The sequence below is a fragment of the Miscanthus floridulus genome, chromosome 2 (genome assembly GCF_019320115.1).
Source record: "Miscanthus floridulus cultivar M001 chromosome 2, ASM1932011v1, whole genome shotgun sequence".
Classification (NCBI taxonomy): domain Eukaryota; kingdom Viridiplantae; phylum Streptophyta; class Magnoliopsida; order Poales; family Poaceae; genus Miscanthus; species Miscanthus floridulus.
In genome coordinates this window covers 171,322,114-171,347,919 of record NC_089581.1, presented here as the reverse complement: position 1 = coordinate 171,347,919, position 25,806 = coordinate 171,322,114, and the positions used below count along the sequence as shown (strand labels likewise).

The 25,806-nt window shown below is 50.8% G+C and overlaps 1 protein-coding gene across 1 annotated transcript; it reads right to left on the bottom strand.

Moving 5' to 3' along the window:
- Positions 1–862: 862 nt before the first annotated feature.
- LOC136535702 (uncharacterized) lies at positions 863–7,427 on the bottom strand. The gene is made up of 9 exons (XM_066528076.1): positions 6,810–7,427; positions 5,355–5,417; positions 5,184–5,258; positions 3,932–4,001; positions 3,731–3,789; positions 3,224–3,358; positions 2,037–2,144; positions 1,759–1,824; positions 863–1,546 (listed from the first exon to the last, which is right to left on the bottom strand). The coding sequence occupies exons 1-9, from the start codon at positions 6,867–6,869 to the stop codon at positions 1,472–1,474; spliced, it is 711 nt and encodes a 236-aa protein (XP_066384173.1). The 5' UTR covers positions 6,870–7,427; the 3' UTR covers positions 863–1,471.
- Positions 7,428–25,806: the final 18,379 nt, after the last annotated feature.

Here is a 25,806-nt window from a genome sequence, read left to right as displayed (position 1 = left end):
GTATTGCGGTTGACTTGAGCGCCTTACCTTATCTGCTCCACCTAATCCCCGGGCCCTCACCGAGCGGGCGTCACCGGTCGGTCGTTCCTAGTTGGCCCCGACCGTGTCGGTCGGGAAATAGCAACGAGCAGAGGTCCGGCGTATCCTCGGTCGGAGAAAGAGGTCGGAGTCGGATTGCGGCTCCACCTTAGCCAGGCCTTCTGGTCGGGGACCGGATCGTTGTCTCGGCCTGTCATTATGTATCTGGGCCGGTTCAGGCGCGCGTTGTCGCTGCGCCGCCTGCTGGGCCGGGTTTTTGCAGGGAAGCGGATCCATTGGGTACCCCGGGTTTATGAACCCGACAATTTAAAATTAGTACTATTCTGGGGATTGCATTTTGTGGTGTGTGTGTGTGTGTTTTGGATTTTGAAACCAGAACATGTGAAAGCCCATGATATCATGCACTTCGATCGTCATTTCCTATGATCACCAGGCTGTAGCGGCCCAATGATGATCCAAAGGTTGGGTAGGAGGGTAGAGACCGTTGTACTAGATGGCATTGCTTCTTCTGCCCTTGCTTGCTGAGCTAGCCATCGCCTCTCCTTTCAGTCCTTTCTGAGAACGGAACGAAGTGTGTTGAACCGAAACAACAAGCATTGTTACGGCAGAGCCGAGACATCATGCGACACAACGGCCTCGCAGCTGGCCATGGTTCTGTTAGAATGTTGCAATCTATAACATGTTTTTATTCCGACTGTTACGTGTGGAGCTAGCGATGTGTTTCGTTATATTGATGATGTCATTACTTGGGAATTTAGATCATCTATTCGACCAATACACAAATAGGGCTGCAAAACACTAGTTGCTGTGAATAGTGATGATGGGGAGGTCCAGACGAAACATGAGATCTCGTCGAACATATGTCGAAGTTCTTACATTCAATGGCTTTAAAAGTAACTGACACTAAATTGCAAAACGCCCCCTATCAAAACTGATGCCCGTTTCTTGTGCACCAGACCATGATTTACATGATCAAATCGGGGAAGCGTAACTACAATGAATAACCTCACCCTATGTACATGGTTCTTTTCACTATATGCAATCACCAAGTCACTACACACTAGTGTTACATAGCAAGACAAGATCTGAAGCAGAAACCCAACTATATTCAAAATCATTTCTTTTCCTTCTGCGCCATATGTACCTCATCCCACTTAGAAGACCGGGTTGCGTCTATTTCCTATGACCTGGCAGTCCATAGTATTTTTCTTACATTGCAGACGAGCCAGGATACTTTTCAGAACACTTCTAATTAGTGCTGTGACTCTGGCAAAATCAACACATCCTCCGCACTCCACGCAACGTGCCTCGGTTTTTATCTTCACGATTGCCTGTGTATTGTAAATGACATGTAAAGGTAGCACCAGGAAGCAGACACCAAAACCAAAGCAGGGAGTATCACTGTGTTTGATCTCCAGCCGGAACAATGCCTTTATGTCCGTTCATTTTCGAAACTGTACAGTCGAGAATCTGATAGAACAGAGAACATCTGCGTCTCCACAAAGAGCTGCACCATGTTAAGAATAATGAGAATGCAGGCAAAATGGAAAAAACACAGCAGCGACAAGAAAGGAAGAAAGAAAACTGATTCCATTGGAAGCATGCATAGCGTGACAGCATCACAGAAAGGCCTGAAGTCTGCTAGTTCCACCAACTATATGTGATTTTCTTACAGAAAATAAACACAGAATCTGCTGTGTAAAACAATAAGATAAGTACCTTTATAAATGGTCGATCATTTGAGGGGAACGAATCAATGAAACTGTCCTTCAGAAGCGAAGAAACCTGGTCATTCAGGGCCAACATTACTCAATGGATTTTATGCTGTTTAAGAGAACTAACAACAACAACAACAACAACAAAGCCTTTAAGTCCCAAACAAGTTGGGGTAGGCTAGAGTTGAAACCCAGCAGAAGCAATCAAGGTTCATGCACGTTTAAGAGAACTAACAAACAACATAATTATTAAGTGTAGAGAACAATGTTCGTATTGCTAACCCTGTCATTGTTTGACTGTACATTTGTAATGGTATGAAAGCGCAAGTCAGAGCAAAGTGATTCCAAGTAGGTTCTCATTACATTTAAGAACTTCCAAGCTACGTCAGCCTGCAATAATATCCATATGCAATGTTTATCATTCAAAAACTAAATTGGATAATCAATAGAAGTTTAAATGATCAAGTGCAAAAATAATTTTCTTCTAGAGAAAAAATGAATGGTAGAAGAAACTAGAAAGTAAAATGATGAATCTACAACCAACAACCAACCAACAACCAACAACAAAGCCTTTAAGTCCCAAACAAGTTAGGGTAGGCTAGAGTTGAAACCCAACAGAAACAATCAAGGTTCAGGCACGTGAATAGCTGTCTTCCAAGCACTCCTATCTAAGGCTAAGTCTTTAGGTATATTCCATCCTTTCAAGTCTCCTTTTATTGCCTCTACCCAAGTCAACTTCGGTCTTTCTCTGCCTCTCTTCGCGTTACTATCCTGACTTAGGATTCCACTACGCACCGGTGCATCTGGAGGTCTCCGTTGCACATGTCCAAACCATCTCAACCGGTGTTGGACAAGCTTTTCTTCAATTGGCGCTACCCCTAATCTCTCACGTATATCATCGTTCCGAACTCGATCCCTTCTTGTATGACCGCAAATCCAACGCAACATACGCATTTCCGCGACACTGAGCTGTTGAATATGTCGTCTTTTCGTAGGCCAACATTCTGCACCATACAACATAGCAGGTCTAATCGTCGTCCTATAAAACTTGCCTTTTAGCTTCTGTGGTACCCTTTTGTCACATAGGACACCAGACGCTTGCCGCCACTTCATCCACCCTGCTTTGATTCTATGGCTAACATCATCAATATCCCCGTCCCTCTGTAGCATTGATCCTAAATATCGAAAAGTATCATTCATAGGCACTACTTGACCTTCCAAACTAACATCTTCCTCCTCCCGAGTAGTAGTGCCAAAGTCACATCTCATATACTCAGTTTTAGTTCTACTAAGACTAAAACCTTTGGACTCCAAAGTCTCCCGCCATAACTCCAGTTTCTGATTCACTCCTGTCCGGCTTTCATCAACTAGCACTACATCGTCCGCGAAAAGCATACACCAAGGGATGTCCCCTTGTATGTCCCTTGTGACCAAAATGATGAATCTACAGAGTGATAAAAAATTAGTACCTGAACTTCATTGCATTTATAGATAGGATGTCTCTTAGCCAAAGAATTCTCACACGATAGTCTGGCATGAAGTGGACCGAGATTAGAAAACAGCTCCTTGTAACGTGGAAGTTGAGGCAATGAACATGCCTTGACCTGCATATTTTTTATACAAGACTAACATTTAGCTTGCACCATAGTGCATGATTGTATTTCCTCATAAATGATGTCCCAATAAATATCACAAGGACGCTATCGTCTAGCAAGGTGCAATAGATTCATGATTGGCTGACGTAAAAGAGCATTAGTGGGTAATGGGTAAAATGTGTCTCTACTACTCCTGATCACATTCACTTTTTTTTTTTTGGGGGGGGGGGGGGGGGGGGGGGGGGGGGGGGCGCACAATAAAAAAAACTTTGACCAAAAAGATAAGGATTATGGTTTTACCAAAAAAAGGTTTAGATATTCCTTTTCCTTCACAAGATGTTTTTTTCACTATGAGGAAATAGCATGTAAATGTATACTTGCCTGATCTTTCTGGACATTGACCCTGACAAGACTAGATCCTTTCATCTTGATATCAGGGGGTTATGTTGTACACCAGCCTAAAAGAAATTGGATTACTGTTTACACTTCAGCTATTACTGAGAGTTAATAAAAAATTCAAATTGCTAACATTTAGCAACTATGGTCACTGTAAATTAACTCAATAATAGCAACCAAATAAATGAGAGCCAAACAAGCTTACAATGAAAGGTACAGGGGCATCAAGAAAATCAATCAATTTCATCGGAAGAACCTGCAAAGCAATAGACATCCAAATGTTGCCATGTGAGCTTTTGCGTATAGTAAACCTAAAGCAAAGCATGTTTCTTTGACAAAACTTTTTGTGAGAAATTGCGTTATGATATAAGTTATCATAATGGATGTATCAAGTGCTGAAATCTCCCACACAAGGTGGGCTCAGGTGAAGGGAATTTTCAGAATGTCTTGCTCTTGCTTATTTTTGCATGGAGGCTGACTTGAACCCAGGACCTCCAGGACATTAGCAAATAAGTGGAGAGACTTTTAACACTATTCCAGGCCCGTCCTTTCAGAACAAATAAAGAAAACACCTACTGGCTACTGAGCAACTGTAGAAAGCCCCTTGTTCATGGGCTCATGGCAGCTGTCTATTCTAATTTCTAAAAAAGATAGCCACAAATTAAAAAAAAAAAAAAAAACTCGACCTGTGGGGAGTAAGACAGCCCCCGGGCATTGCACTAAGAAAAAGACCTTCTCACGCAGGTTGAGAAAACCCCCGAATCCCTGCCCCACCCATACACAGCGGCACCATAGCCCATGTGAGAACGATCACGAGCAGGGCCGGGTCTTAGACATGTGCTTTGGCGTGGGACAGACGAGCAACGGCGGAGCCACGTGGGGGCCATAGTGGTTCAGGCTCCGCCACTGCAGACGAGGGGATTTTTTTAACCCTAGCCTGAAATTCGCTCCCACGGGGAGTCGAACCCAGGACCTAAAGAGTGCTACTCAAGCCATCTAACCAACTCAACTAGAGGCCCTTTCGCAAGAGCCACAACTTTATAGAGATCTAACGATAAAAATAAATAAATAGACAACTCTAACGATTAGATGAAGGGCAACATAATACTCATTGGTATATACAATTATTCAGTCACACAACAGACAATCTTATGCCTATGGCAAATCATATGATTTTATAAATGCGAGCAGTGTAAAACATGGTAAATGCAAGACCAAGAAGATCAAAAGTCAAGTTCTTATGATCAAATACCGAAACAAATGAAATTATAAATATAGTATTAAAAAAATGGATACAGGATAGAAACTGAGGAAATGAGTTTGGGTCCTTATCGAGGCGAATTTGGGTGCTTGTTTGTTCTTTATATATAATAAAGTCACCTAGATCCTCCCAAGTTGATCTGTTTTAAGATAGAAACTTAAATCTTACAGGACTTACCGGAAGCAACAGACTTTGCCACTGGAACGGCCTTATCATCGGTATAACTGACAAAACAATTGCTGACAGGACACCCTGCAGTTACACATTTGAGAGAAGCACTCGAATTAGTGGGAACAAGGATGGCATGACACTAAATCACACTGTTACAATGCTCAAATAAAACCATACCAGATTTGGGCATATTACCACAATTTGCTTCTCCAGCAGAACTCCAGCAAATAATCCTAGCACCTTCAGGAGAAAATAATAACTTTATGCAAAAATGAACAGCCAAGATAGAAATTACCATTTATATTATGCCCCATGATACCAAACAGAATTGCATGGATCGAACTGAACAAACAGAATTGCATGGATGTGACCTATATTTAGTGCGGTCTTAATTACCTATATTTTACATAGCAAAAAGTAGTGTTTTGTGATTCAAAAAGACCAGCTTTCATTTCCCTGTTAAGCATCTTTGGCTAAGTTTTGTTTCTCACCCTGCTCAGGCTTGTACAGTCTTTTTTGTTTGCTCCCCTTTTTCTTTTGTTTGTACAGTTGTTTCTTTGGTTCTAATAAAATTTTATTACAGTGGGGGGCCTCCCCTGCTGTATTTACGGTTCAAAAAAATGTTTGGTTGGGTCACGAACTAATGATATCTCTCACTTCACTTCTTCCTGTAGATTGAGAAAAATAAGTCATGCTAGAGCATACAGGTCTTATTTGTGGAATTTCACAAACAGCCAAAAAATAAAGATAGCAGAAAATCTTGCTTGTCAATATTATATCTTGAGAAAAGATCTTGAGTCTTGACTAAGATGATCCTAGTAATTGAAGAGCAAATTTTCTGCCCATACAAATAGTTCTGAGTTGAAGAGCATATTTTAAAATATTCTTTCCAAAGGAGGGAAAAACCGGAGGTCCACTGGAACTGACCCCAACTGTCGGCCTGATAGGTTGTTTGAACCAATTCAAACCATTAACCGGCTGCACCAGAGCAGGAAATGAGGGCAGCTAAGAAGGAATGAGACCCGGAATTCGTGGCGGGAACCGGCATCTAGCGGAAACATGGCCCAATCTGAAGCAGGAGTCACAACGTGTTCTATTGGGGCAAAAAATCCAGGTGTGGGCCGTTGAGAAGCAGCGATTGCAAGAATTAAGGCCCAGAGAAATAGCTCTAGGATGTGCGCCCAAGATTGACGCCGTACGAAGCTCCTTGTCATGATTAGGTTGTAAACGGTCAAAAACCGAAACTTGGAAATTGAATTCGATCAAAAACAGAGGCTCGACGATCACCATGAACGTGAGCTCGAGCTTCACGAGGACTCAGCAAAGGCCGACGAGAACCAAGAGAGGTCCGATTGGCTCCAGTAAGCACAGAGGCATAAGAACGTTGACGATTCGGAGCAGACTTTCTGACAACAGACCATGAGACCAAAGAGCATTTTGCCAGAGACGGAATTCATGTCTCCACTGCGGACCTCCATCATGCCAGAGGTGGAAGAAGACTTTGAAAGACACACCACCAAGAATGGAGCAGAGGATCGAAGACACAGAATACACAGAAAGACGAAATTTGCACCGGCCAACAGAGATGACGAGGAAGAAACCAGGTGAACCGGAGGAGGGCGAAGAACAAACCGGGACGTGGAGGGAGGAGGAGATGGTCTTCTCAAACTGTTTGCCATGAGAGAAGTCCATCTGCAGCAGGTCGCCGGCGGAGATCACCTGCAGCGAGGGGGGTCACCGGCTTCCTTCATCAACATCCCCAAAAAAGCCAACCGGTTCCCGCAAAACTTCGAACACCTTGCAAGCAGGATCCGTAGAAGCCTCCTCCAGCTCCGATGAAACGCAAAGGAGCTAGCTCGGGTCGCACCGGACGCTAGCAAATCCAAAGAGGGGCGGACGCCATGGCCGGAGCAAGCAGCAGCAGAGTCGAAGGTCGCCGGAGTTAGGGTCGGGGTCGGGTGGCGAGGGGGTCCACGGTCCTGGAGGCGCGTAGGCGAGGGCCGCACCAGGACGAGGCGCGCAGGCGAGGCCGCGCCGGGGCCGGGAGGTCACCGGCGCCGTTGGGGTGGACGACGGGACCGGGTAGTCACCGGCGTTGGAGCGGGGTGATGAGGCTGCGAGACGCGACGACCTTTTTCTCTTTATGACATGGTAACTGCTAACATTACCTTAGGAAAGGTCTGAAAGGACGTTACCGTCGTCTAGATCGATTCAGTGCTGCTACATTGCGAGGTGCAGAGGAGCGGGAGCCGCAACAAGTCGTGCCAAACACATCCTTAGAGTCAACTATTCCATCAATTCATACTTCCGCATGGGCTAAAATCTTAGAAATATAGCATTTTATGATGTCATGAACCTAAATTTTAATCTTATCGGTTTTCTGCAGTACCCATGAAAGGTCCTGCGAGCGAGATGAAGCAAAGGGATGGTGGTGTGGTTCCAACAGAAATGCAGATGAAGTTGGACATGGAACGCTACAAATTGAATAGAAAAGCTGGTCGATAATAAAGGGGCGGCGGCACAACAGATGCGAGGTTCTTGACAGAAGCTGCGATTTGATCGGGATTCAAAGCTGTCGCCGGCGAGTCGGCGGCTAGTGGAAGGGCAGCTCGGCTCGGGAAGCTTGCTGGCAGTGCCGCCCAAGGCTGCTCCTCCATCTTAAAATAACCAGGTCATGTTTGTTTTGTTAAAAAGCCATAGCTAAAAACATCGTTCGCTGATTTATTATGAAAAAAAACTATTCATTCGTTAAAATAGTATGGCCCGTAAGACAAACGAACAGGGCCTATGTGTTTTATTTTTTTTTTTTGAGAAAATTTGACTATTTATAAAATATGGGATTCACTAAATTTCAGATGCCATAATTTTATTTTTCTTTCAGACGACGATTATTACATATTTTTTGTATAGAAATTGCAGTTTTAGTTCGTTGCAATTTCTATAGATATAATATGCAACTTTTTGTTTCGAGAATAAAAAATCAGTTAGACAAAACCCAAACCTGACCAAATCTGATGTGTTGGCACAAAAACAATTTAACAATTTACAATTATTTCTATAGTCAGACAAGGACAAAATTTTGATATGTTATGACAAAGACAAATAAGAAATCATAAAAGTGACAATTTATTTGTACTAATTGGTAGTACAAGAGTGTTATCTGAAATCATCTTAAAATTCAGGTACCTGAAATATAGAAGAAGTGATAAAATATATCATCAATATTTGTATCTTATATAATATTCTACAACTAATCTAATCATAATAAATATTAGTTTTTTATTAATTTGGTCAAATTTAAAAATGTTTGTGGCTTTTAAAAATATGAGATGTGTAATTATTTGGGACAGAGGAAATTCCACGGTTGGTCGAAAAACACATATTAGATGGAAGCCATGGGTTTAGGAATAGGAAGCGGGATGGCTGGAACTAGATCCTCTGCAGTTGGGCAAATCAACTTTTCTCTGCAGTCAGCATCTTAGCCGTGCATTTCAGACCCAACCGTCAGCCCACGAAATGGTGGAACCAGACTAATCTTGCAAGACTGCAGCTGGCCCATCTCAGCCCAACCTGGGCGACTCGTACCTGGACTCCACCGACCACCGCCGTTGCTGATCACCGCTAGATCGGCGTGGCCAGTGCTCTCGCCCGCCGTGGGCGACCCGTAGGCGACAAGCACCTTGATGTCGGCGGCGACGTCGGCCTCGTTCTTGGCGGACAGCCGGTCACCGGAGGCCGGCACATCGAAGGCCGTGCCGTGTCGTCCCCGCACGCGGCTTCGCACGACAGCGCGGCGACGCGGGCCAGCAGCGCGACGCAGAAGTCGATCAGCGCCGCGAGCGCGACGGCGATGAGCACGGAAGCAGCGGCCACTGCGGCCTTGTCGCGGGAGCCCAGCGGCAGCGCGGCGACGAGGTCGAGCGAGTCCGTGATGCAGGCAGCTGTGGCGGCCGTGACGAGCACGGAGGCAGAGTCGGACGCGGTGAGGACCAGCATGTTCAGCAGCACCGTGGCGGCGTGCATCTTGAGCGAAGCATCTTGTGTGAAAGATAGCAGCCATAGCTCTTCCAGGCAACGTCGTTGTTGGGCCGAGGCCCAGTGCGTGAAGGGGTGCAGTGCCAGGGAGGAACCGTGTATCATCCGATTCTACTCACCTGACTGCAGAGGAGAGTCGTCCTCATGGACTGCAGAGGATCTGGTGGTGGCCTGCCCATCGCTAGAAGAAGCGGGTCTGTTGGGTTTTTTTTATGAAAACGGGATGGGCTTTAGCCCCTACTGACTTTATTAGAAATATAAAAAAAAATCAGTCCAGGAACAGTAGTAAAGTGCTTCATGGTGTAGAATAACAAAACGTAGAATAGCATATATGTATATAGAAAGGATGAGAAATTGAGAAGTAATCAGGTTCCGATGTATTTGTACGTTGTAAAAAAGAAGAGTCTAGAGTTTTCTTTCTATCGCGGTACATAAATGTTACCGTAGTGGGTGGTGAATGAGTTATGAAGATCTAGCACCCGTGATTTTACGATTGCGGGAAGAGTTTTACAATTGCAGCTATATGCGCTACTGAAATAGTGAATTTAAGGTACGGGGAAATTGCATCCACCACGCAACAAATTGGCGAGTGAGTGCGTATTAGTCCAACAACTCGTAGACTACTCAATTAAGTGTAACAACATGGTAATCTGGTAAATCTTTGGTCCGTTAACTATAATAGTAATGAGCTTTGCCACACTGGATATTGAGCAGGGCTTGTGTTCACTTGACACAGGTCATCCAGACTTCCGCTCGGCTCATGTTTCCTCATAGCGCACTCGGCTCTATCTCAATACTAGCTAACATGGGCTACTCACCGCATTAAAAGGGACTATATGCACAGTTTGGTTCAGGCTATCGCTCTGTTGCTATCATGAACTCCGAGAATCCGCCACCATAACCGATTCGTTAACCCCTTAAGATTCGGTTTCTATTTCGGTGTAAGAATACAGTTGTGATACGAGGTATCACTCTGATTATTGAATAGGGAGTGAAGGTATGAACTACTTGTCTGTGTCACAAACCGGTTGTGATGATCCAAGCTTCACAATTCGTTCGAGAGTAGTTTTCCTATCCTCATGGTTTGGAGGCCACTTTCCTATCTAATTTCACAAATTGTATGAGCTAGTTCTCCAAATTGATCAACTTGAGTTGAAAAAACCGTTTAATTTATTTCACTAGAGAGGGTTAGCACAAACACTTAGGCTTATCACTAATTCACAGACAAACACAAAAAGTAATGTCCACTCATAAATCAGCAATGTGCACGTTTCCATAATCGTTTCACATCACATTACTTCAACATACTGGAGTCCCTACGTGCCTGTATTCACATTACATGGCATGGAGCAGCCTCCAGCCAATGACGCGTGTCGGGGACTTAATACCGGGTACCCCGGAAGGTGGAACCAATAACCACCGAGCGTTAAAAACTTCTGGACGGATAAGGGCGCCATAACGTCTCTTGCTCGAATGACAAGAGTTTGGTTCCGCCTCGCCCGACGCCTTTGGGGCGAGCTCGGTCTCGCCCGAGGACTAGGGGATAGACTCCGTCTCGCCCGACGCCTTTGAGATAGCTCTGCCTCGCCCGAGGGCTCAGGGCTAGTCTCCGTCTCGCCCGACGCCTTTGGGGCGGGCTCGGTTTCGCTCGAGGGCTGAGGGATAGACTCCGCCTCGCCTGACCCCGGAGGGGCAGGCTCGGTCTCGCCCAAGAGATAAGGACTGGTCGCTGCTTCACCCGACGGCCAGGAACGAGCCTCGCCCTGCTCGATATCTAAAGACTGATTTCATCTTACCTGACAACTTCTCCCCGTTCCCTCATGATGATGGGTACAGGGCAAGACATGACGTTCAGGTCAACCATGGCTCCAAGGACCATACCCTGCGCCCTAGCAGGAAAAGTACTGCCAGGGAACGACGGGACAGGTGCTTTAGACCCTTCCAGGCGCCGTAGAGCCCGAAAGGTATTTCAGGTGCGTGCTCCTCGCCCTGTAGAGTTGTAGGCGCCGCCTTCAGCTCTGGGACATGGAACCCGACGAAGATATACAACAACTGCTACGCTCCAGAAAAGGATTTGCTATCTCCACGAACGACGGATACTCCGTCACCACGCTATGAACCCAAGGGAGCTGCGTCCGCTTCTCGACCCCTCAGGTCCACCAAGTCAGAAGACCTTAGCCACGGCGCTACTCCGGACCCCGACCCCGCGTCCCTTCGATGAAGACTCATAGGAACCAGAAGGCATGCGGAGCAAGGCTGGGGGAGGCTCATAAGTCAAAACCACTGTATTGCAGCCCATACCCTGCACAGGGCAGCATTCTGTAACCAACCTGACATTCTACAGAGGCATCGACAGTATTATAGGTGCTTATCTTCCTTCGCACTCATCAGAATGAAGAACCATGCTGGGTAGACGTGAGCCACCAGACTAGGTAGAGTACGCATCCTAAAGCCCTCACCCTTGTAAAGCCAGCCCCTTCATCTATAAAAGGGGATACGCTTCCTCCATCAAGGGGACCGATCTTTGACGGGATAGTACACAACACTCACACAGTCAAGCTGCGATCAAGCTCTTGTCCTCCTTTCAACCCTTCCATCAGAGACTTGGGACCAGTCCCTCTCTCGATCGTTTGTACCCCCTACTACGAACCGTTCACGGTGCTAATAACACGAGCAGTAACAAACTGGACGTAGGGACATTCGGCCTGAACCAGTATAAATCTTGTGTCCTTTAGCGCACCATCCGAGCCTAACGCGCATTACTATAAATTTACTTGCCGGTGCTTATACAAAACACCGACAATTGGCGCGCCAGGTAGGGGGCTTGCGCGTTTCAAATAAGGCATCGGATGGCCACCCACGCAATCAGCTGGGCCCTGGGCGCACACGTGCGTTTCGGCAACCTAGATTTCATTGTCACACTAGGAGGAGAGCTGGCGCTGACTCACACGGCCGCCCGGTCTCTCCCTTCCATCAACCTCAGCCATCTGAGGCTTGAGGGCCGGCCTGGCAACTCCCATGGACCCCGGTCATCAAGGGAGGCCTCACGCAACGTCGCCCTGTTTCCAGAAGGCCCCGTACGGAGCGCCCCGACAGCGTTTCCATTCGGTCTCCGCAACGCTGCGGCGACCGCTGGCCACCTTCTGGCACTACGTGTGGTTCAGTCACCCACGAACATCGAGTTCATGGGGGCGATTGAGCATGATACGGAGACTCTCTACGGGCTCCTCAATGAGGAGCCAGGATCGCTCTCCAGCTCGGACTCCAGTAGGGGGAGCCACCACCCTTCCCGGGAATGCTTCATGGCGCAGACCCCGATGGGCACGTCGAAAGTATCTCTGGGGAAGAGGTTACCCCGACAAACAACCCTAACGGTAGATCCGGGGAAGAGACAATAGCCCCATCTCGCCTAAGGATGGAGCAGCTGAGGGCCCGTCAGCAAGAAATCGATGAGGTCGGGCAAGGGCTCGTCCGGGAGTACGCGGACATCAATCGTGAGATTGAACGCCGCAAAGACGGGGGGCGCGCGTGCGCCATGGCCCGCACCGTACACCAAAGGATCCTCACCGACAATGGGACCCTTCCTCACTTTACCCGAGCAAGCCAGAACATCGCCGCAGCAACTGCCTTACTGCATGGCCTTCCGGAGGCCACGGTGTCCGAGGATCGCCGCGCCCGAAGAAGAAATTCGCACGTTGCTCGAGCGTGCGGCGGCGCAGCAGGCGGAAAGTTCGTTGTCTCGACTATGTGAACTCGACACCAGCCAGCACACGCCCTCAGTGCATCCCACCAAGGACGCATCCGTTCACCAAACACCGCCAGTTGACAGGCAGCCCTCCGCCGTCCCAGTGCATCAACGCCTCGACCATGGCCGCGACGTACGCAGCATCATCGACGCTCGGAAACATGCCCACAGCGACGATGGAGAAGCAGCACGCCGCGACTACCATCCCCGACGTGGCCGACGCTACGACAGCAACGAGGACCGAAGCCCGAGCCCCAGCCTGCCAGGTCCTCAGTCCTTCGGTCGACACATCCTCAACGCTGCGTTCCCCCTAAGGTATCGACCGCCTACCAACATCCCTAAATATTCTGGCGAAACAAATCCTGGGCTTTGGCTCGAAGACTATCGGCTTGCATGTCAGGCCAGTGGTGCGAGTGATGACGATTTCATTATTCGCAATCTCCCATTGTTCTTGGCTGATTCGGCGCGAGCATGGCTGGAGCACCTACCGTCCAATGCCATTCAGAGTTGGGCGGATCTAACGAAGATCTTCGTGGGCAACTTCTAGGGCATGTACAAACGCCTTGGAAACCCATTGGACCTCAAGAACTATCGCCAGAAGGCCAATGAAACCCTCCATGGGTACATCTGGCGCTTCTCTCGGCAGTGCAATGAGCTCCCTAACGTCACCGACGCCGACGTGATAGGAGCCTTCCTATCCGGGACAACCTATGAATCCTTGGTCCACAAGCTAGGACGCAGGGGCCCATGGACTACCTAGGAACTCCTAAACATCGCCACCAGTCACGCCTCTAGAGAGGAGGTGGTGGGAGCCATCTTTGATCGCTCCAACGGAAAGACGAGGCAGGACAAGGGCGCCGGCGAAGGCGCCTCCAACTGTCCTGCCAAAAGGAAAATAAGAAGCAACGGCGCAACAACTCGCTCGTGGCCGCTGCTGACCGCAAAGGTGGCCGGAAGCCAGCGGAGGGCACTCTGAACCACTTCGAGAAAATGCTCGAGGGGCCATGCCCAAACCATACCTTCCCGGCCAAGCATCTATACAAGGATTGCGGCCTCATGCGCAAATACTTGTCCGGTGGCCTTAACAAAGGGGAGCAGAGGAAGGAGCCTGTTCCCGCCACAGACGACACAGAGGAGAAGGACGACGCCTTCCCAACATCGACCGGCGCCCTCATGATCTTCGGAGGATCAACGGCCTATGACTCCAAGCGCCGCCAGAAGGTCACGCGCCGTGAGGTCTATACAGCCGGACCGGCCACGCCTGCCTTCCTCCGGTGGTCGGAATCCGCCATAACCTTCGATCGGACCGACCATCCGGATGCCATCCCACACCCAGGAAGGTACCCGCTTGTCGTTGATCGGATCGTTGGTCCAAAGTGACTCACGAAAGTACTGATGGACGGAGGCAGCAGCCTCAACATCATGTACGCCAAGACGCTCGACGAGATGGGCGTCGACCGAACAAACCTCCGTCCCATTCGAGCGCCTTTCCATGGCGTCATGCCTGGTAGGCAAGCCGTGCCACTGGGGCAGATCGATATGCCCATCACTTTCAGGGATTGGTCCAATTACCGGACTAAGACCCTCACCTTCGACGTAGTGGGGTTCCCGGGGACTTTCCACGCCATCCTGGGACGACCATGCTACGCGAAGTTCATGGTCGTCCTCAATTATACGTACCTCAAGCTAAAGATGTCGGCCCCCCGTGGGGTCATCACCATCGGCACCTCCTTCCAGCGCGCTTATGAGTGCGAAGTCGAATGTTGCAGACATGTATCCGCGGTCATCGCCTCCAAAGAGCTCGCCACCCTCAGGGAGGAGGTTGTTGAAGAGGCACCCGACACGAACAGGTCATCTGGGTCATTTGAATCGGCGGAAGGACCCAAGGAGGTCCTCTTGGACCCCAGCAACTCCGAGGGCAAAAAAGTCCATATCGGGACCGCTCTCTCCTCCGAATAGGAAAGCACGCTCGTCGACTTCCTCCGCGATAACAAAGACATCTTTGTGTGGAAACCCTCGGATATGCTGGGCATCCCGAGGGAGGTCGCCGAGCATACTCTCTAGATCCTCCCGGGCTCCAAGCCAGTGAAGCAACGCCTGCGCCGTTTCGACGAGGAAAAACACCGAGCCATCGGTGAAGAAATAGCAAAATTGTTAGCTGCTGGGTTCATCAGAGAAGTACACCACCTAGAGTGGTTGGCAAATCCTGTTCTTGTGCAAAAAAAGAGCGAGAAATGGAGAATGTGTGTCGATTACACAAGCCTCAACAAGGCGTGTCCAAAGGATCCGTTTCCTTTGCCACGAATAGACCAAATAGTCGATTCCACCTCGGGGTGCGAAACCCTCTGTTTTCTTGACGCATACTCTGGTTACCACCAAATCATGATGAAAGAGTCTGACCAGCTCGCGACATCTTTTATCACCCCCTTCGGATTGTTCTGCTACATTTCAATGCCGTTCGGTCTGAAGAATGCTGGGGCAACTTACCAGCGCTGTATGCTCAATTGCTTCGAAGACCTCATCGGGTGAACCGTTGAGGCCTATGTCAATGACATCATGGTCAAGTCCAAGCGAGCTTACCACCTTGTCGCCGACCTTGAACAAACCTTTGCGAAACTCTAGGCAAACGGCATCAAACTCAATCCTGAAAAATGTGTTTTCGGGGTCCCGAGGGGCATGCTGCTCGGCTTCATCGTCTCCGAGCACGGCATCGAAGCCAACCTAGAAAAGATATCAGCCATCACAAGGATGGGCCTGATCCAAAACTTAAAGGGGGTTCAGCGGATCACAGGGTGCCTTGCCACCCTCAACCGATTTATTTCACACCTCGGCGAACGAGGACTCCCCCTTTATCAACTCCTGAAGAAATTTGACCACTTCGAGTGGACAGTCGAGGCTCAGGAGGCACTTGACATGGTTAAACGATTTTTAACTAAACCCCTGGTCCTAGTTCCTCCATGCAATGGAGAATCCCTCCTACTGTATATATCGGCCACCACCCAAGTGGTCAGCTCCGCCTTAGTGGTAGAGCGAGAGGAAGAGGGGCACGCCTTCAAGGTGCAGCGCCCTGTGTATTTCATTAGCGAGGTGTTATCCGACTCCATAGCCCGCTACTCCCAAATCCAGAAACTCCTCTACACCATCCCCATCACCAAGAGGAAGCTATGCCACTACTTCGAGTCACACCCTGTAATAGTAGTGATATCATTCCCCCTCGGCGAGGTCATCCGTAGCCATGACGCTACGGGAAGAACCGCAAAGTGGGTGCTCGAGCTGATGGATCAGAGCATTTCTTATGCCCCCCGAACAGCGATCAAACCTTAGGTACTGGCTGACTTCATCGCGGAGTGGACTGAGGTCCAGATGCCACCAACAGTCATCGATCAAGAGTAATGGACAATGTACTTCGATGGATCGCTGATGAAGAAGGGCGCCGGAGAAGGACTAGTTTTTGTATCCCCCCTCGAGGTCCACATGAGGTACATGGTTCGGCTCCATTTCCCCTCATCAAACAATACTGCAGAATACGAAGCACTCATCAATGGCCTACGAATCGCCATCGAGCTAGGCATTCGACGCCTCAACATCAGGGGCGACTCTCAACTGGAAGGCAACCAGGTCATGAAGGAGTCATGCTGCCACGACGCCAAGATGGTGGCATACTGTCAAGAAGTCCGATGGCTGGAGGACAGATTTGACGGCCTTGAACTCAATCACATCCCAAGGCACCTCAACAAAGCAGCCAACATGCTCGCGAAAGCAGCGTCCGGCCGAGAGCCAGTCCCGATAGGCGTCTTTGCCAACGATTAACACAAACCCTTGGTACGCTACGCGGGGTCGGAACAAGCCGATGATGGCCCATCTAGTCCGACCCTAGGGGCCGATCCGCCAACTGCTCCACCCGACCCTGAGGTTATGGAGCTTGAAGAGGACCTAGCAGTGGAGTCCAACCCTCCTAATGATTGGAGAACGCTTTACCTCGACTACCTCCTCCATGACATACTATCGGCAGACAAGACGGAAGCCCGACGGCTCGCGCGACGCGCCAAATCCTTTGTTCTTGTAGAGGGCGAACTCTACAAATGGAGCCACATCGGTATTCTACAACTCTATATCCCTGGCGAACAGGGGAAGCTCCTGCTGGGTGACATCCATGATGGAATCTGTGGTCATCATGCCGCACCAAGAAACTTGGTTGGAAATGCATTCCAACAAGGTTTTTACTGGCCCACCGCAGTAGCCGATGCCGAGCAAATTGTACGCACCTGCGAAGGGTGTCAGTACTATGCCCGGCAAACACACCTCCTGGCCCAGGCACTCTAGATGATCCCCATCATATGGCCCTTCGCGGTCTAGGGGCTCGACCTGGTTGGGCCACTCAAAAAGGCACCCGGGAGCTTCACCCACCGTCACCATAGACAAGTTTACAAAATGGATTGAAGCTCGTCCAATATCCACGATCAAATCTGAGCAAGCTGTGCTATTCTTCCTCAACATCATCCATCGCTTTGGAGTACCGAACTCCATCATCATAGACAATGGCACGTAGTTCACCGGTAGGAAATTCGTTCAATTCTATGATGAACAACACATCCGGATCGATTGGGCAGCCGTCGCACACCCCCGGACGAACGGGCAGGTCGAGTGCGCAAACGGCATGCTCCTTCAAGGCCTTAAACCCAGAATTTTCAACCGGTTGAATAAGTTCGGCGCACGCTGGCTCGCTGAGCTCCCAGCCATGCTCTGGAGCCTAAGGATAACTCCTAGCCGGGCCACCGGCTACACACCTTTCTTCATGGTCTACGGTTCTGAGGCTGTTCTCCCAATAGACCTCGACTATGGAGCACCAAGAATCAGAGCATACGATGAACAGGGGGGCGAGGCATCTCACCAAGACACCATGGACTAGCTAGATGAAGCCCGCGACATCGCCCTCCTCTGTTCAGCTAAGTACCAGTAGGCGTTGCGACGGTACCACAGCCGACGGGTAAGGGGTCGAGCCTTCAACATCGGGGACCTCGTCCTCTGCCTTGTGTAGAGCAACAAGGACCGCCACAAACTCTCCTCACCCTGGGAAGGGCCCTACGTCGTCGCGGAAGTACTTCGCCCGGGCGCCTACAGGTTGAAAACCATCAACGGCGAGGTCTGCACCAACACCTGAAACATTGAGCAGCTACGTCGTTTTTATCCTTAAAATAAGCGTATACTCCTCCTTATCAGTCTTTGTCATTACAAAACCTCGATCCTTAGTGACTTCCGACCCCTGCAAATCATGAGGGGTCAGACCTCACTCGGGGGCTAACATGAGTAATACAAGTATTACGCTTGCAAAAACCTCCTGTGTTATATTTGCAAACATTCTCTAAGTTTTCCATTCTTCTCATAAACAAGTCCTAAGGGCTAAGATTTTGGGAACAAATTCTGAATATGACTGGTAGGACTGTGGGAGACCCACGCCCCAGCGACTGCAACCTCTTTGCTCACTAGCTCAATTAAAATTAGTTTACCCACGTTCCTAGTTTCTTATGACTTAGACCATGAGAAGGGTTGGAGGGCACTAAAACCATTTCTACAAAAAAGAGAAAGATAAAAAATTGCTTGCCATAAGCAAAAGATGAAAATTTATTTATTTTTTGCACAAAATTCACCACTTACAAAGTGATTTCATTACAAAAAGGACTAATATACTTGTAAATTCAGAGGACTATTTACTCAGGGGCTTCCCCACAAAATTATTCAATTACAGTCTCTATTTAGCTTTACTACAAGTACTGCTGCGGTCGCCGCGCCACGCTCTCCATCAATGACGCCCGGGGCATGTACACGGGCCAGCTCATCTACTGCGGCCGCCGCGCCACGCTCTCCATTGGTGACGCGCGGGGCCTGTACACGGGCCAGCTCGTCTACTTCGGCCACCGCGCCGCACTCTCCATCGACGACATCCCACCGCTTTGCGGGATCCTCGAAGGCACCGTCATCTGCAACGCCTTCGCCGAGGCGTCCGGGGACTACGCCATCGTCATCAGCCGCAACCTCGACAGCGACGCCTCCGCCAGGGCATCCGGGGGCTACGCTATCGTCGCCAACCACAACCCTAATAATGGCGTCAGGGCAGGAAACGCGAACACAGCAAACGACGGTGAAGTCGACAATGTACGACGCCCACCAGCGCTCCTTCTCCTTTGGCAGCAGCGACTCCTCAGCAAGGGCGGCACGCACCATCTCATCTACATTGGATGACCTCCGGCTTAACATCATGCTCTAGATTCACGAGCGGATTTGTGAGTTTTCTCTCTCTCTCTGGCATTACTCTTCCTCACTCAGGAACCACCGCGACGCACGGACACATTCAGCGGAAAGAAAGAAGAAGGAGAGGTAGCGGCTCAGAGGTAGGAGAAGAGGTAGGATGAGAACTCCCCTCCCCCTCCCTATTTAAAGAGGAGGCACCACAGCTAAGGAAAGGCAAAATGTTGGACGAAAAACCCTCTCCCTTCCCCTCTTTAAATATGGAATCAATGCTAATAGACCCCTGAGGGGACGCACCGGAACTGACGGGACGTGCCCTGGTCGATGAGGCGTCCCCCCTGGTCAAACTAGACACTGCCTGGGTATGGCCCGCCACTGACCCGCTCTAGACATGACAATTAAAGCGCCCACATGGGTAGACGACCCTCCGCCTCCCCATGCAGGATCACGAAATGATCCGACGACAGAAACAACGAACGAACATCCAAAGAAAGATAAGCATCTTTGCCTTCTTACTTTACGCGTTAAAATTCATTACCGAGCTTCCGACCCCGTCAAACGGTGAGGACACGAACACCACTCGGGGGCTGCCGAGGATGTCTACCAGTCTAGACATCCTCCTCACCCGACCTCTCCGTACGCTTGAAACCAGGGGCGCGAAGTACGGGCATAAAACTTTGAGTAAAGCTGGATGAACTAGCAGACCCTATGCCTCGGTAGCTACGGTGTTTCTAACTAGAAAAATCATACTCAGCGCCCTCCGCGTCTCTAGCTTCGACGTCTGCCTTCTCAAGAAGGGTTCGGAGGGGTCCGCCTATAGAATCTCCCCCAAACGAGAAGTTGTCAGGTTGCCCAAGTCAATTGAACGGCTCGAACCGCCACCGAGATACGAAAAACAAAGAATAGCGATTCTTATGCATGTTACTCCAACCTCATCGCAAACATCAGGGCCCGAACCCCGCACGGACACATTTGGTAGGAGCTTTCCGTCACTCATACCGCCAAGGTAACGTTACCGACCCTGCCTTCATTTCGATTATATTATACATATGCAAAATGTCGCATCCCAACGCTTCGTGTCCTGTCATGAAACGGCCATCGCCTCATTCGATATAGGTGGCAATAGGCCGAGGTTCAAAGGCCGGCCCATGAAGGGCTCGAGGCCACCTCGTGCCAAAACAAGAGCCAGGGAGAAGTAACCAAGACGAGCCCCAGCGGCCTTGCCCGACCCCGCTCACAAACAAACAGGGACGTCTCAACCTTTTCTCGTTCGATTCTAACCCCGAGCCAAACCCATAGAATCTCCATCGAGGAGAGGCCATCGGGCCACCTAAGCCTATCAAACGGCTTGGGCATCTGCCGAGAGGCGGGTTAAGAAGTTGTGGAGTGCCACCAGAGGGCTCTACCGACCCCATCAGCAAATGATGGACCCGGATTCCACATGAACGTACCCGTTAGCGAGCTCATTGAGCGCGATACTCAAGCCATCGAGGCAAGTGTCGTTCACTCAGCCCCTCTGATTGCGAAAATCGAGGATGGGGTAACACGCAAATTACGGCCGACCCCTATTAGACCCTGACAAGGCCCGAGGGCTCGAGCCAATCAATACAGGGACACAGGTTCGAAGGCCCTACCATGCTGAGCCCATAGAGTCCCCAGTTGGGGATTTCTGTTGGAAGACAGTGCGAGGAATATTGCAATGCCATCCAAGGACTTCGCTGACCCTATCACAAAAACTACGGAATGGGATTCCATCTGAATGCTCCGGTCTCCAGTAACCCCTGACCCCAGCAAATGTAGGGGGTTGGACCTTACTCGGGGGCTAGTTAAGGTATGGCTACCTCCCTTCCTTTTTTCAAAACAATCTCCTCGCATCAAGACCAGCGGCAAGATTCGGGGGAACAGATTGGTAAGATCGCAAAAAATCAAACAAAATGAAATTACAAAGCAAAATCACGAAACTGCGTCCAGACTCGAAAATACTGACACTTGTTCACATATTACATATAAGTTGTGCCCAAAATTATTCGACTAACTACTCCCGCGAAGGGAGAACCATCTCTTTTAGATTATCCGCCAGGTTTTTCGTAAGGGGAGCAACCATCTTCTCAATTGCCTCCAGCTCATCATCCTCATAGGTAGACGGGAAACCTTCGCTCATCACCTTTAGGTTGATCTCCTTCTTGTAATGAGCGTGGGCAACGGTGAAGGCCTAGGTGATCCTGGCGTGAAAAGCACTCTCCTCAAGCTGGCCCACCAGAGCCGTGATACCCACGGCACGAGCCATGAGCAGGCTGGTCTCCACCAGCTCCACCACCTTCAGGGCATCAAGGACCACCCCAACCACAGCTTGCAGAAGATCATGCTCGTCGCTCTCAGTCTAAAGGGTCCTTCGTACATGGACAAGCTCCTTTTCTAGCTTGACAGAGACGTTTTCGGCGCTCAACCTTCAGCTCACCGCGTCATCGAGATCCACCCGGAGAGAATGGACCACCTCGACGTCCTCGTCCACCTTCTACTGAAGGGCCGTGGTCCTACTCTTGGCCTTCCACCTGAGGTCCCGCTCCATCTCTAGCTCCTTCAGGACCTCACCGGCCTTCTCATTAGCCGTGGCATTCCTCTGCAGTGGCTCATCTCGCTCCTTTCAGAGCCTGGCGATCTCCTCCTCATCCAGCTTTGACCTCGCTGACAAATCCTCAAACATCCTGTGGGCCTCCTCCGCATCCTGACGTGCCTAGGCCTCCCGCTCCTGGGCGACAGCAAGCTGTGCGGCCATATCTGCTCGCAGCTAGGCCTCCTCGGAGAACCGATCCCACTTCGCCTTCTGCTCATGGAGGAATTGGGATTTATTCCGACTACGAGCAACAAGAATTTGAAGAGGAAGAATACTGGTATCAGAAATACGAAAATACAAGAACATGCGAAGAAAGAAGAAAACCCAGCGAATACCTGGGTAGTAGGAACAACGATTTCAGGCAAGGCTCCTCTGGCCTGGTCTAGGGCATCCAGCATGGTCGAGATTCCGATGTCAAGACCCTCCCGCTCCATGCTCTCGGCATGATCATCGAGCGAGAAAAGAGCCGACGTTGGATCCTGGGCGGCCATCCACTTGAGCGGTGGCTCCCCCGCGTGGGGGAGCGGCTTCCTCCTGACAAAGGGGCCGGGGTGGCTCCCTTCTGACCCTATGTGGCACCACCGCCACGCTCGAGGACCCTCCGACCGGACCCTCCTCCATCTAAGCCGCTTCGAGCGTCACGAGCAGATCCACCTAGGCCCCTGGTGGCACGGACTGCACTACGCCCTTAAGCACCACCATGGTGGCGTCTGGCTGAGCCTGGCTCAACGCGGTCACAACCACCTCTATCGACATCACCCGACCCTCGGCTGGCTGTACCACGCCCACCACGAAAGATGTCGCCTGCTTGGCAACCACTGAGGGCGCGAGCGCCACCACAAGCGCCGTCGAAATGGCCAACATGGCCCCAACATCGGCACCGCTCCCACCCGAAATAGGGGCGACGCCGGGCAGCGCCATCCATCCCGCCTATATGGCGAGGCTCTTTTTGGGCGCTAGCCCCAGGGGGTGACCCATCCGCAAGAACCTACACAAAGGTAATAGCCATTAGGTCAAAATAGAAATGGAAAAAGAATGAAAACAGGGGAATCAGCAGCTTACGCTGACGCCCTCGGCCGGCGGAAGCATTTTGGAGGTGGATCCCCAGATCCCTGACCCGACTCGTCTGGGTAGGACCGTTTTGAGCCTGCCCCCTGCTCCGAGGTAGGAGGGCTCATCTCCCTCACCTCATGGGGCACGGCACCAGAGCCGCTCCCCTCCATCATCTCATGGGGCACGGCACTAGAGCCACTCCCCTCCACCATCACCTCAGGGTCAGTGGTGGCAGGCCTACCTTCCCCCATCCACCAATCCTCAGCCAGCACGCTATGCGAAGCGGTGGACTCTCTGGCCTCCACCGACCTCACCGACTCACTTCCCTCCGCGTGGAACGGGAAGGGTCCCTGCACGGATAGGTGGGCACTTGTCAGCGTGTCCTTGTCCTCCAGGATGCCTCAATCCACATCGATGACTACCTCGTCGTCATCATCATCGTCGTCGTCGTCATCATCACTGCTCATGTCCTCTCCCCGATCCCGTGCCTCCTGCTTCAGTCGTTTCGCCTTCTTCATCTGCTCCCTTGCTTTCTTGTCCCGCTCGGTCGTGAGTTGATTTGCCGCCGCCATGGCCTTGTCCTTTGGCAATGGAACCAAACTGTCTTTGAAGACTAGCCCCCTCGGCTGGTTCCAACGTCACAAAAGCGAGTATCAAAAAAATGGAGATTCAGGAAAAAGAGAGAGCACGGGAGAAGGAGGCTTACAAATTCGAAGAACCCAGGTTCTGACCACATTGGGGGATGTCTGGGCACCGGATACACAATGTCGAGGACGCCGCCTGTGGAATCCTTCATCAGCTTTGTCGCCTCCTTAATGCGCTGTGCCACTTCCGAGAAAGGGAGCGCCTCGTCAACAAGCACCATCCCCTCAACCGACATCCCGGACATCATTCGATGCAGGGGAAGCACGCGCACCATCAGAGGCGCCACCCTCCTCACATGATAGGCACCGATAATCCCCGCCCCCTTTACGCCCCGTTCCTTCAGGGCTTAGAGGGCGGAAAGAAGGTCGGAGATGTGTTTCTTGTCTTTAGACTGGACGCCCCAGCCCCACAACTCCGGAGCCTCTTCAATAAGGTGCCTAGTGTACCTCAGTAGGGTGGCACTCACATCATTCCTAACATAAAACCACTGCAAGTGCCATCCCTTGTTGGATGTCGCCAGACGCATGAATGGGTAACCCCTCGACCGAGTATGGCGCAGATGAACGCTGGCACATCCCATCGGCGCGTTCACATCTTTCTCCCCCAATCTTCCTCTTCGACAAACTAATGGTAAAGAAATACCGCCATAGATCAAAATGGGGATCTATCCCTAGGAAACCCTCGCACAGGGCAACAAACACCGCCATATGTTGAACCCCGTTGGGAGTTAGATGCTGTAGCTCCACCTCATAATAATCCAACAGCCCCCGAAGGAATCTATGTGCGGGTACCGTAAATCTCCGCTCATGGAAGATGGCGAAAGAAATGACATACCCTTCGGGCGACACCGGCTCACCCTCGTCACCAGGTAGCAGCCACTCCTGGATGGCGGATAGCGGGCGAAGAAGGCCACGGCGGACGAGGCCCTCCAAACGCCGTGAGGTGATGCTAGATCTGCCCCACAACTCCATTAAAGCAATTGGGGAGAAAGGCAGGCACAAGTTTGATGGCGGCTACAACACGGATGCAAGCCGGTCGACGGTGGTGGTGCGGGCGCAGGAGGCTGGGACGATTGGCGCCGGATGTTTCAGACGCAAAGGCAAGGGGGCGAAATATGGAACCTTGGGGGTGAACCTCGTGGTTTTATAGGGGCGACGGACACGAGAAGGGCAACCGTCCGCCTCGATCTCTAGGCCTGCCACGTGCACCGCCGCGTCACGTCACGGGACACGTGCCCACAGTCCCTATCCTTTCCCACCGAAAATCACAGTGGATGGTTCGCCTTCCCCGGGCAAATCCGGACTCTCTTCCCACCTGGGGAAGGCAGGTCACAAAGATTTTTTCTATTTGGCCCACCTAGGGCCCAGAAGCTCGGCGGCCGGCCCAACTGAGGATGGGTCCGCTAACGATCTGAAATCAAGGGCGCAAGTATTACTGGGATCCTAGTCCACGGACAAGCCCCAATTAGGTCAGCCCTGAATGAGATCCCCGCGAATAGGATACCACGACCCCCTCGAAAAAATATCCAGTTGACGAAAAACTAAGTCCTTCAGCCTTACCCGCGAAGGGTCTGATACAACCCCCTAGGCGACCCTGCTCGAATCACCCGGGGGCTCGGGGGCTACACCCGTCGGGTGCGCTCGCGCGCACCCTCTAGCAAAGTAACTCCGACGAAATCAAAAACATCCTCCAGGCGGTTCTATCCGAATCACCTAGAGGCTCGGGGGCTACTGTCGGGGACCTAATACCGAGGTACCCCGAAAGGTGGAACCAATAACCACCGAGCGTTAAAAACTTCTGGACGGATAAGGGCGCCATAACGTCTTTTGCTCGAATGACAGGAGTTTGGTTCCGCCTCGCCCGACGCCTTTGGGGCGAGCTCGGTCTTGCCCGAGGATTGAGGGATAGACTTCGCCTCGCCCGCCACCTTTGAGATAGCTCTGCCTCGCCCGAGGGCTCAGGGCTAGTCTCCATCTCGCCCGACGCCTTTGGGGTGGGCTCGGTTTCGCCCGAGGGCTGAGGGATAGACTCCACCTCGCCCGACCCCGGAGGGGCGAGCTCGGTCTCACCCAAGAGATAAGGACTGGTGTCTACTTCACCCGACGGCCAGGAACGAGCCTCGCCCTGCTCGATATCTAAAGACTGATTTCATCTTACCTGACAACTTCTCCTCGTTCCCTCATGATGATGGGTACAGGGCAAGACAAGACGTTCGGGTCAACCATGGCTCCAAGGACCATACCCTACGCCCTGACAGGAAAAGTACTGCTAGGGAACGACGGGACAGGTGC